The following is a 13874-nucleotide window of genomic DNA, read 5'->3' as shown; positions in this document are numbered from 1 at the left end:
GTATGGAAGTTGGAAGGAATATATGAAAAATGTTTGGTTTTATGGGGAAGAACAGACACAATGAGCAAGTAGCAATATCTTGCCCAGAGTAATATTTAGAGAAGAAAAAACAATATTAAAAAACAGCGTACCTCTGTATGTGATAGTTTTTATGAAGAAGATAAATGAAAAATAGAGGAAGTATCAATTATTCTATGTAGGTAACTTGCATGACCGTGATCCTTTCAAAATCTGTTTGATTTCCTAAAACATACACAGCTTCCTCTTAAAAGCTGAGATTCAAAAGCTATCATTTTCATTTAGAGAAACAGTCTGCCTAACTACATAAAAGAATAGAGTTCTTTTGAAAAATGCAGTTATAATAAAAGTAATTTATCTTTCATTTTTAAGAAATCTATAGGTCTGCCAAAATTGGGGACCCTTATTATTTGCATGGTACATAAGTTAGGTTGTAGAGAAGACACAGTATTAGAAAAATCTTTCATAATCGATTGGATGGGAGAAAAAACATGTTCCAAAACACCTTTTAAAACCCTATCTTCATTCAACTCCACACTTCCCAGGTAACTTCAAGTTTTGAACAAAACTAATTTCTACTACTGGATAGTCAGATGAACTGCATTTAATTTTAGTATTTAATTTTATTTCTAACAATACATGTGAATCAAATTCAATTAAAACTAAAGGGTTGGGGCTTTGGTTTTTTTTTCTAGTAAACCAAGTAGGTCTGGGCATAAAAAATTCATTCAGGAACTTCATGGCCCAGACGTCACTCCATTTAGTTGTCTTAGAGACAGAATTAAAAAAAGAAATACCCTGCATACTTTAATTTCCTTCACTTTTTTACTCACTTTTAAAATAAACTTTTAGACCTGCTTAAAAAAAAATAACAAAACTTTCTCTAAAACATAATTAACTGTGTGCTATTCTGGAGCTTGGCATAGACGTCACCATCCAGGGCACTTCCTTAGAAGTATATGGGGTGCTGGGACACTCCAACAAAAAGAAAAATGAACAGTCTTAATTTCCTTACCAAATGCTTGAAATGTCGTAAAGAAAGTTCAAGCATATACTATAAATATATTGTAGTCAATTTCTCCCTGCTAAGAATGACTCTTAAATCTGACATTATATATTTTCCCAAGAAATACAGAGTAGTCTTATATTCATGCCCTTAACCTTAGACTGAGACGGTTTACTAAGCAATTATTACTTCTAAATAGGAATCAGTAAGTTACAATTTAGGTTCATTGATATCATCATTTCCTGAAATTCACTTTGCAATTGTAATACTGAATGGCTAGATGGCAAACCACATAGTCTAGTGCCAAATATACACAGGCTTCTCTACCCTTCATAATTGGTGAATGATTAATTTGCTACTCCCTCAAAGCTTTCCAGTTTCTGATAATTCCCACTCCAGAATGTGTTAACCTGTACAGCAATTTTATCATTAGTGCAATTTCAGCTATGCTGAACTTGTCCATCAGTGGTTTCCTCTGATGAATAACATGGCTTCACAGAGAATATTATGCAAAGCAAACAAATAATTTCCCCCAAAGAGGGAAAAATATTGTTCTATGAACAAGCTTAATTTGCTCTCAGATGAATGGTCAATTTTTTTATAAATATTTTATTAATTTTCTGTTTTTTACAAATCATAAGATTAATGGTTAATTCTTAATAGTTGCCACTTCACTGCAGACTTTAAGGCAAAAACTGTTTGGTAAAGATCCGTATTTTGAAACCAAGACTTAACATTCCAATTCCAAAGTCCTTTCCACAAGTTAATGAAGTACACTTCAAAAATTATACATGTTAAAGATTAAAAAAATAATGAATGGTTAAGTTATCTAGTTCCGCTTGTCTTTTCATTGTTCCAAGTTAATTCAGATTCTTATATTTTAGAGCTATATTCAGAAGGAAACTACACAATTAACACACTGTAGTCCCCACACACTGTAACAATAGCCACCCTATGTGCTTTTCATAAACTCCCCAAGCGATCCATTGTTCTGAAATTAACTTCTCGTTGAACAAATGTCACTTACCATGATCATTTCAGTCAACATGTTTATATTTGCTAAGCGAGTCTTAGACAGCTTTATAAAATCAGCATTTTGCTGCTTGTTTTATTGCACACCAATTGAGAATAGCAGAGGATTGTACTCATTCATTAAATTCTATATAAGTATATCTTGGACATTTACACCACACAATTCTTTTGCTGCATCATGGACTAGCCCTTACTTGTCAATTTAGAGACTTTGTTTTTGTTTTTTGTTTGTTTGTTTTTTTGCTATGTATTTTCTGTTAATCTCTGGTACGTTGAAAAAGCTTAATGAAAATTATGCAAGTCCTGCAATACTTGTTAAAGCATGGTCCAAAATGGATGAAGAACATGCAGGATTCTTTCATTTCAACCACAGAGTTGTGTATTTAATTACTTAAAATGCTTAAAGTGCTTCATTTTCAACAGTTTGGTCCTTTTTCTTTCTAATCTAGGATTATGCAAGGAGTCCAAACACAAAGTTCCTTCAGAAATCATACAGATTTTGTAAAAAAAAAAAAAAAAAAAAAAAAAAAAANCCTTCAGAAATCATACAGATTTTGTAAAAAAAAAAAAAAAAAAAAAAAAAAAAGACATTTACCTTCTGTTAGGGCTAAAAAAACACATACAAAAAAAAGGAGGCATTTTGTTCATTTCTACAACCAATAATCTATCAAATCACAAAAAAAGGCACACTTACCTCATGTTTCAGGGTTCCGTGTTCTGGAACAAATGTAAAAATTGGCATGATCAGTGGCAGAACGTTCACACTGTACAACAGTAATCCCTAGCTCAGGGATACAGTGAGAATACACAGAACTACTTTGTTTTGCTAGCTGATAACCTGTTTTATGCTCCAGCAACCCTGAGGCTCAGCTAGTTATTTTGCAACTGTGTTTACTTTTATTGGCTCAACTCAGGCAGCACTGAACAGCTATAAAAAAAAGTGTTGGGTTTATGCTTAACTCCATGACACATAGCTTTCTGAACCAACAGATTGCCTAAAATCTCTGGAAACACTCTGAAGTCTGCAGAAACTTATAGAGATGAACATTTTCCAGTTTTAAAAGTATACAGTGATTTGAATCCAGACTTCAGCATAGAGCAATTGCAGTTTCTTCTCTCCAAAAAACTACACCCAGAATATATTATTACATGTGTAGTATTATTATTACATTAAATTGATGTAAGCCTTGTATGGAGCTTTTTCATTACACAATGTGCATATATTTTGTGTATATTTCTCTGATAGATGAAGCATACCGAATCCTAGCCTGTCTTAGCCCAAATATTGAAAGAGCTTTGGACTGATCTATACATATATGACAGTCACTTAGACAGTAAATTCAAGAAGAGATTGGCACATGTGAATTAGACATTACGAAACTTGTCCTATAAACAAGAATTTTCATATTTCTTCTTTTAACTTCAAAAACAGCAATCTAGATCCAAAAATCAGCTGAATGAGCTTTGAACATTCAAGGGGAGGGTGACTTTGACTTCTCAAATTATAGTTTTCCTCTAATGGAATCCTGATTTGGTATGGGGGATAAAGGAGATTTAAGTTATTGCAGAGATCCTCCAGTCATAATTCTGATCCAGAAAGGCTTTTTATATCCTAGCCACTATTTGTTTTAATCTGAGCCAGTTCACTACATTCATTTTGAATCATCAATTTTTGAATCAATGAATGATGGGAAATCATGTGATAGATATGTATGTATGAACTAGTCACTGTTGATAGCTACGTGGATAGACAGATAATCAAAAGGAAGCTACTGGAATTAAAATATTGCAGATTTTTTTTAAAAAACAAAGCAGGCAGTGTTCTGCATGAATATATTCTGAAATGCAATATTAAAAAGGTGGAGGAACCACAAAGCAAAATATAAAGTTCACATTTGCAAATATTTCTTACAAAATCAAAATGCAAACAATCATAATTAATATTAACAAATAAAAATAATCAGGCTCTTAAAAAATCATGAAATGGTGCCTAGCTCTCTCCTTTTTTAGAAAACAGTAGCACTATTATACTATGGTAAAACTGGTTTACTTCACAAGAAGGCATATACCTTAAGAATAAGGGCAAAAACAAGAGAGAGATGAATTATATATGCATCATAAAATGGCTTATGAGCAACGAATTTCAAATTAGAACATTTTAATATGCACTCAAAGTTACATACAATTCAAGACATGAGCAGACTTGCCCTCTATTTTATTTGAATAGCTTCTCATGAAAAGAAAAATGATTCTCCTAATTTGGCAAGAGAGATGTTGTAATGCACATGTTAGGATTGTTTATTTTTAGGCAGTTATCCAGGAATTTCTCCTCTCCACTGCACAACTGAAAAACCAACCCCAAATAGACTATTATGCAAAATGTCTTGCTGGTGCATCCCACCCTAATGTGTGAAAAATGGGTCTTATTGTTTACAGGAAGATCATAATAAGAGAATTTCATGTGACAAAATTCACTGCAGTATCTTCTTATGAATACAAGTCAATGAAACAAAATATATATATCTATAGAATTAAAATATACATACAGTCTAATATATATTATGCAGTACTAAACAGTTCTATGCTGTACATATATATTACAGAAACAATTGTACTCAGATTGGCTATAGACCACTCCACAAACAGTTGAAATGTTTGATGTCAATAGTTAGAAAGGCAGTAGGGCCTCTAGTAAAGACTTATGGCAGACTACATGTCCCTGAAGCAGTTGGGATGGCATTAAAAGGCACAGATCAGCAGCCAGGCAGTGAATTCTAGTTAGCACAATCTTTCCAGATAAAGGTGAGATTGTGGGATCGCCCATTTGCACTCCAGACAGCTACTCCTCATGAGCAGATTATAAAAATTGTCTGCAATAAGCTGATGAGGTGAGCGTCTAGGAGTCAAAAGATTTCAATCAAGCTCACAGCCATAATGCAGCCTATATGGACACAAGGTTCACACAGACATCACTTTCTTAAAAAATTTTGGATGTAATTAATTTATAGTCAAAGAGAGATACTCTGATTAGAAAGATATGAGAATCAAACTTGGGAAGTGAACAGTCTTGCATGTTTTTTTATTTCTAAGTGGGTTTTTCCCATGCTGCTGAGAATCAAACTGATTGTCAGTAAATGGTTGCTAACATAATATGTTCGTTTCCAGATCCACAAGCCTCATTGCATCTTACAAAGACCTTGGCAAACTGGAGTGCACATATTATGCATAAGTAGATGGAAAAACTAGAGCAAGTGGATGAATTTATGTACTTTGTTTTATAAAGACAGGGAAATAGAGGGAGAAAGGTGAATTCATACAAATGCTGATAATGGGAAGTTAGTACAGGTAGTCACTTAGCAACCATTCAAAGTTACAATGGACTACCTTGGGATTACTAATGACCCAGATTCAAAGTTCTGATAGTCGGGGGAGGGTGGCATGGTCACAAGACTGAATTTAACAACCACAGCATTCACTGAAAAGGACTTGAAACTGAGTTGGTCACATGACTGATTTCTTTTACGACTATTACAAATTACAGCTATGATGGGCAGGTTCCATTATGATCATAAGTGAAGGACTATCTGTAGTCTGTTATGAGAAATGAATGTTCGTCAAAAGAAGTCAAAGTGGCTTTATATGCTTTTGCTCCTTTTATTATACAGAAGTGAGAATTAGGGGTATATCAGGAGAAATATAAAAATAAACTGAATGCTGGGAAACTAAAGGGCATGTGGTAAAACAAGACAACATAGGATCAAGAAGGAAAGGATGCAAAACAAATGAGGCTGTCATTATGTTGAGAGTGAGGTTCTGAGTATCTTGGCTTGGTCTCACAGAGTTAAAGAGCGAGGATGTGAAGACTAACAAATTAATGGTCAAATAGAGTTCTTAGGATCCTGAAAAACAGACTCTTTAAAGCAGGGATCCCCAACCTTGGCCACTTTATGACTTGTGGATTTCAACCACCAGAATTCCTCAGCCAGCCATGCTGGCTGAGGAATTCTGGGAGTTGAAGTCCACAAGTCATAAAGTGGCCAAGGTTGGGGACCCCTGCTTTAAAGAACAAAAGACACTGAACTGACATAGGGACACAATGGAAGCAAAGATGGTTTTCAAGAATAGAAAGATGTGGAACAGTGTTTCCCAACCTTTGGAACTTTTAAGATCTGTGGACTTCAACTACCAGAATTTCCCAGCTAATTCTGGGAGTCCACGCATCTTAAAGTTGCTAAGCTTGAGAAGCATGAGTGTGAAAGGATGGAGCAAACAGAGTTTGTGTAAGTTAGATTTAATTAAGTTGCCTTTTCTTTATTTTCTTATCTCACACTTTGAATTTCTCTTGCTTACCACCTCCCTATTTCATGTTTGCAATTTGCATATCGTTGTTTACTCTAAAAAGAAATGATATGCTGGATATATTCCTTTTTATTTTAATTTTTCTTTGTTTGGTATCCATAGCATTTTTCAAATTGTATTTTTATGTCTGGTTCCACATGAAAAAGCTGCTGACTTCCGTTTTAAAAATATACCTAAATATGTAAAACCTAAACACAAAAAAACACCTAAATATGTAAAATCTAAATGCAATATATGTGCACACACATAGTAAATTACGAGAAGTTACATCCGTCTGCTGGAAAAATTCAAATTTACCTTTGCATAATACCCTAAAAATCAAAACTGCTGAGTGTTTTGAAAACAAGACAAAGGGGTTGGTATAACATTTTCCCTCAGAACCGCTAGTTCCTGTTTTGTTTAGCACAATTACTATTAAATTAATAGTAAATTAATTTAATTTCCAATTAAATTAATTGCCATTTACTATTGATCTAATATAGTAAGGACTTTACAAGATTATATTTTAACAAAGTAGAATTTAGGCAATCAGGTCTAAGCTATGCTCAGTGTCCAGGTGTTGCCATTCATTTTAATTCCATTAACTTAAAAAAATATTCACAGTCACACCCTATACAGTCTTCAGACCTGCTGACTTCTGTGCTTATATAAATGTTTTTCTGGAAGGAAACCAAAATCTATCTTGCTAAAACAGAACACAGGTGTGATTAAACAGTGATAATTAAGATTTTTTTTAACTTCCCCTTTGCAGGCAGTTCTGTCATTTATATTTATAAAATAATCATCACTGATAGGAGGTCAAGTTACTTTTTTCAGGAGAGGGACCAATAAGCAGTCAATCAAAACAATTCTATTAGTCCTTTAGACCAGTGTTTCTCAACCTTGACAATTTTAAGGCATGTGGACTTCAATTCCCAGAATTCCACAGCCAGCATTGCTGGCTGTGGAATTCTGGGAGTTGAAGTCCACATGCCTTAAAATTGTCAAGGTTGAGAAACACTGCTTTAGACAATAGTATACTTCTTCTAGATTATTAGTAGACTTTTTCACCATCTAAAGGTTTGGCAGAGAAACATGAATCACAGCAAGCTTGCAACTTCCTTTCATATCAATTACTAGAATAACAGAGTTGGAAGGGACCTTGGAGGTCTTCTAGTCCAACCCCTGCACAAACAGGAGACCCCATATCATTCTGGACAAATGGCTGTCCAATCTCTTCTTAAAAACATCCAGTGATGGAGCACCCACAACTGATGATGATGATGTTAGGACAGCTGACTCTAGCACTCTCCAGAGGTGTGGACTTCAACTCCCAGAATTCTCAGCAGTGGCCATGCTAGCTGGCAAACTCTGGATCCTGCACTCGACTCATCTAAAAAGCATTACTTTGTTTGGGGAAAGGAAGTGCAGAGAATAAGGGGGGACTAGTTCAGTCTCATCACCAGAATATCTGTAGCATTTCACTATCTCTGAGTTATATTTTGAGCATTAACCAATTATTTTAAAATACTAAAATGCAAATATCTGGCTGCTTGCTAAATTTTCTGCAAGACAGCAATACAAGTCTGGAAAATAATTCAGTATTCTTAACCAATTACCAAACAGGATGATCAGCTATGGAAGCATGACATAGCTCCCTTTTCTCAAATAGTTATGCAGAAAGCAGACTGGTATAAAACCTGTCATTTTGGGAAAGATTTTGCACACTCCTAACACTTATCCTTTCTTACCTTACACAACATTAAAATGTACAGTCCTGTGATTTGCCTCACCAAATGGTCACAAAAGTTTTCAGATTTTCTCTGAAGTCATATCATGGATGAAATAATTAAACGATTTCTATTCAACTGCTGGAGGCAAAGATCACATGCAGACAACTTCATGGATTAATGAATAAATATAGTATAATGTTGTAGTTTCTACGTCCTACAAGAAGAGGTTAAATAAATTTTGAAGACTGGACTAAAAGATTTAAATCTTTTGACGGGATAAATTTACTAGTTTAATACTTGTCCTCTGTTCAACTAGATAATCAAACATATGGACGACGTCCCCGAAACACTTTTTAGATTCGCCAGTACAAACCGATTTTTTATTTAGCTTGCTCAAAATTCCAAATATTCGCCACATAAGGTTGTGAACAGTGGAGTATCTAAACCAGCATTTATGTTCCTTTAATAGACAAGCAGATGCTTTTGAGAAGATTAAAGAAAGGCATAAAAGATATAATTGCTCTCTGCCTCTTCCACTGTCATGTCTAGAAACTACTATCAAGTGTTTTAGAAGTAGGTGACTATTTATTTATTTGTATCCTGCCTTTATTTTTATACATAACTCATGGAAGTGAACATAATCAACACACCTTCCTCTTCCAATTTCTCTACAACAACAACCCTGTGAGGTGGGCTGAGCTGAGAGTCTATGACTGGCCCAAAGTCACCAAGCTGGGACCAGAACTCATGGTCTCCTGCTTTCTGGCCTGATGCCTTAGCCCAGGGGTCTTCAAACGTGGCCCTTTTATGACTTGTAGACTTCAACTCCCAGAATTCACAGCCTGGCTGTGAATTCTGGGAGCTGAAGTCCACAAGTCATAAACGGGCCAAGTTTGAAGACCCCTGCCTTAGCCAGTAGACCAACCTGCCTCTATGATGATAACTATAAGCTATAATTACTGGTTGCCTTCTCCAATTTATAAATTCCTCTAAGCAACCATGATCCTCTACAAAAATTCTTCAGTATTACTGCTTTATAGCAAGGGATAGAAGATCAAGAAATGAGGAGCTGTAATTTGAGAAGTATAAGAAGTTCTATCAGATGCCTAGATCTAATTATATGACTCTTGAAAGCTCCTTACAGTATTCCAGTGGTTCTTACAGCTCTTTTACTTCACAGTAAATTGCAAAAGGTACTGATTCCCAAAAAGCAATTATAGCTATATTTATAAATATATTAACACAAAAATACAATGAACACAACTTAAGGGAAATTAAGTCTTAATTAAATCTGGCAAATTTATGACCTAATTAAAATAGAATCCCAAACAATGCAGATGACTTACCAACTAAATTAACCCTGCAGTTGTCGAGTCTTCCCAAACATTCTTTGTGGACTCCAGCCCCACACTTTGAACATAAATAGCCTTGATAAAATGTTCCCCTGAAATACAAAATAGCATGGAAATCAAGAGGCATTTGGTATAATGTAACAAATATTAAAATATGAAGCAGTTCAATGTGTCTTACAAGAATGCATTCATAAATACTTCAAGATGCTTATATAGTAATAAATCCCTGAATACCAATAACCAGCAATGTTCTTTGTTCATTAGTTTGTTTTTACAACTCTAATGGATGTTGGTTACTTAAGCACTTACATTTTTGGAAGGTGAACAATCCATGATAGTGTGATCATTCCAAAACTTTTTTTTTCTCCTTAGTATATATGGCTTTAGTGTTGATCAAATCCTGGAATTTGTGTTGAGACAAAGCTCTGGGATTTTAGGAGTGGCAGCCTCAGACTCTTGATGATATCTCTGTTACTTTTAATGCCAAGAGAGAGGTGTGCAATCACAATAAATTGTAATGTGATGACTATGCAGAAGCTGTTGATGTAGCACATCGCTTAGTGGAGTTTATTGCTACTATATATTCAGAGCTCATGACTATTGCACTGGTGCCTTTACATTCTGGCATGACACAACTGTATAATATGTATGTTTATAATATTATATACATTGCTTCATGGGGTTGTATGCACACTGTAGACATCATTTTTGTAGGACTTTATATTTTACAGAATAGATTTTGTAGGAAAATATAGGACATTTTTCAAGTAGTCTAATCATAATGGACAAAACTTACTATTTTTCAAGTAGTCTAATCATAATGGACAAAACTTACTATTTTTCTTCCTATCAAATGGAATCATGCTTAATAACACCCACTTAATGTTGTCGCTATAGTGTCGCTATCCTGCACAATCCCAGATTGGTATAGTCATATTTCTCTCAAGGAAGAATTAAGTTAAATTAAATGCTGAGTGTTTTTTTTAATTAGTACTGTATTTTTAATACAAAATATTCAACTACTGGAATCATTTTGATCTCAAGTAAAGCTTGTAGTATATGAAGAATAACTTGTAGCATTTGTATCATAACCCCTCTTTTTGGGGGGCGGCTTGCAATGGCCTTAGTGGAAAATAATTCTTCATGTAAGGTCAATTTGAAAAGCAGCATTTATGAGTTTAAAAGAAATAAACTTAGAAAACAATACAAATGTTACTAATAGAAATTGCACTTTACAAAAAAAAAATAATAGTGTTAGACCTATTACTATTTTCCAAGGAAAAGCACAAAATCGTCCCATTTATTTAATCACATTTATCACATTATCTTCAGTATCTGAGAACATATTTCAATATAAATATTCAGTATAAATATATTTAATCTTTCAGGGACAATGAAGTGGAAAGAAATTGTTCAATAACAATTTACTCAGACTTTTGGGAGTATCCCACTTCTTACAGCATGAAGAATATTTCAAAGGTTTTATTTCAAGAGTCCATGTTGTTGATTTTATAATAAATTAATTAAATAACATCTACTATATTTAAGTGACAAAAATCTTTTCATGGACACTTAACCTTCTAATTGATTTGACAGGATAATACCTATTTTCTGGTTGCAGTGAAATCCATAAAAAATAACGTATTTGGAAGACTTGGGAGAAATACAAGCTAAAATTAAAGATTATGGTTCATTCAATGAGTATGCCATCAGAATGCTAACTTAATTGAAATGAGAAAAGTATAATTCTAGGAATAGAATTAGCAAAAGAAAATTGCAGATATAATTATGACTCCATTTCATTATTATTAGTTTGGAAATAACACTTTACATTCATTTAGGACTTGGTCTTCGGCTACAGAATTGTTGGGAAGATAAATAAATTCATATATGTGCATATACATCTATGTATGATTGCTATTTGGCACAGCACATGGCCCTTAATTAAGCATATATAAACTCAAAATGAAAATCTAACTTCAAAACTATCAAACCAAAAATCTTACTACAGCACATATTAATTTTTCATTTTTCCTTAATTGTTTTAACAAAAAAAATGAAGTTGATGACACTGACTAGTTACCCAATATATTATTTCTAAATTCTGAAATTCTAACTATCCTACAGAATGTTGCTATTTTTTTTCAAAATCCCAGGAATTCATTCATTACACATCTTAATTAAAATAGTAGGGACTCCGGTTTTGTTTTTTTGTATTATCTCATGTCCCCACATGCACATGATGTATCCTAGATGAATGTACATACTTTGTAAAAATAATCTCATATTTGCCACCCAATGGCTCTTCAGTTAATATGAAGAAAGAGCATTTTCAGTTGGAAAGTGGGTTTAATCTTCTTCTAAAAAAAATCAGTATAATCTTAAAACATATTTTCTGGTTATATGAGAAAAATCAAGAGACCTGAGCATCCCTCCTGCCTCTTCGTCTTTACAAATGCCCATGATACATCACTGATTTTGCATAATGTACCACTCAGAGAGAGGAAAGTGTTATGTTTGCTGTTTGAACATATTACTTGGGTTCATGATAATGCTGAAATATACAACTATTTGTAGATTTTAAGTCTTGCTAGCTTCAAAAAAGAGGTAGAATCCATCAGATAATTTGACGAGTTTATTGAATGTCATGTTTTTCCCAAGTGTAATATAATTTTTAGACTTCAGCTCCTTTGACACTCACCTCAAAAGCATCTGGCAGACTTTGCAGGATGTTACACGAGTGAAGGTATACATTTTAAAGTCGTGTGTACTTGTTTCTGCATACTGGGGCCTTATGTTTGACCTAGAATGTAAAAATAGATTCTTTAATGTTCATAAATATTAATAGAGCAATAATTCCATTTTCAAACCCTCCAAAACTGCAGATAGTGTTTAAATATGCATTTTAATAAGTTGTTGGGTATATTTGGCTGAAGACTCAGTTCTGCGGTCTTTCTTCTCTCCTGCAGAAGGAGAGCCTTCTGTGCTTTATTCCACTAATATATTATGTAATGTAATTTAACTAAGTCAATGTGTGAAACACAAAACCAAAACCCACTCTTGCTTGTCGGGACCCATTTCATTTTGTTGTCAGAATAACTGTAGAAATTACAATGGCAGAATGGAACAGCCTGAAACTTGCTTCCTCTATATTCTTCACCTTGGCATTTGGCATTTCTCATCAAAACTAAGGTAGTGGGGGAGAAACCACTTCTGTACTGTGACTGTGAGGCAGGATTTATCCTAATCCTGATTTATCTTAGAAAGTTATGAACCCAGTTATCATCTCACCTCTTTTATTTATATACCAGGGCCAGCCTTGTATGACTGTGTAAAGTTCTTAATTCGACAAAAAAAATGCAAAGATACCATCTTAAGCAAGTATAGCTTGATTGTAGTTTAATGCTGTAGTTCTTAAACTGAAACTAAACTGACTATCTCTCATATCTAAGCCAAAGAAGATTTAGAGAGTATTTGAGTCCTAAATAAAATCTGGATCAGAACCAGCGGTGGGATTCAAATATATGAACAACCGGTTCTCTGTGTGGATGCCACTTCCGGAAGTCCATTCTGGGCCTGGGCAACAAAAAATTAGCTACCGGTTCTGCCGAACTGGTGCAAACTGGCTGAATCCCACCACTGATCAGAACTGCCCATAGCACTGAATGCAGTCATAGCTGTCTTTTTTTATCTTAGTGCACCAGGGCAATTCTTCAAAACAGCTTTTCAGATGTTTTGGATTTTATTTCCAATCAAGAGTCAATTTACTTGACTAATGACAAGTAAATTGAGAACCGCAGCCCGAAGTATCTATGACCTATCTTCACTAGAATTTTCCTGATCCTTCACCTACTGTTTTCTCAGATTCCTGAGCTTGAGTACAACAATATCTGCTGAGTTCAACAATATCTTCATTAAGATCTTCCATATTTCTTTCAAGTCCATAGGTTTGGACTTACACAAATATACTTCTATTTCTAATGTTAAATGTGAGCTTTAATCCAAATGAAAGCACTTTTTCTGCCCTGGGCTACCCTGCAAATACTGGTGTGTTTTTTTTTCCCCTGACAAAGCCATTTATAACAAATGCTTCAACTTCAGAGCAGCTCATCGCATAGAATTTACCATAACTAGCAATGGTTACTTCAATTAGCAAAAGAAACAAATTGTAACGGAGAGTTTGAAAAAGGAAGAAAGGAATTTCATACACTATAGGTGGAAGAAACATTAATGTTACTGGAGCTCAGGGAAGTTTATTTTATATCAATAGTAATAAGAAACTATATACTGTATACAGTCAAACCTCCATCATATTTAGAATCATATAATAGCAAGGAAATGTCTAGAGATGTAAAAAAAATGTCTTGACTGCAATGCTCTTCTTCATATTGTTTA

The 13874-nt window shown here is 34.1% G+C and overlaps 1 protein-coding gene across 1 annotated transcript in view; it reads right to left on the bottom strand.

The window, feature by feature from the left end:
* LOC107298472 (guanine nucleotide exchange factor VAV3) overlaps positions 1 to 13874 on the bottom strand; it is a 124194-nt gene that overhangs the window by 73628 nt on the left and 36692 nt on the right. The window contains exons 8-10 of the mRNA XM_015827884.1: positions 12181 to 12282; positions 9474 to 9571; positions 2751 to 2773 (exon numbers count right to left, since the gene is read on the bottom strand). Coding sequence (XP_015683370.1) covers positions 2751 to 2773; positions 9474 to 9571; positions 12181 to 12282 — 223 coding nt within the window. The remainder of the gene's footprint in view (positions 1 to 2750; positions 2774 to 9473; positions 9572 to 12180; positions 12283 to 13874) is intronic.

Source organism: Protobothrops mucrosquamatus, unplaced genomic scaffold (genome assembly GCF_001527695.2).
Source record: "Protobothrops mucrosquamatus isolate PMUCROS unplaced genomic scaffold, P.Mucros_1.0 scaffold_15, whole genome shotgun sequence".
In the NCBI taxonomy this organism is placed as follows: domain Eukaryota; kingdom Metazoa; phylum Chordata; class Lepidosauria; order Squamata; family Viperidae; genus Protobothrops; species Protobothrops mucrosquamatus.
This window is presented reverse-complemented; position numbering and strand designations above follow the sequence as displayed.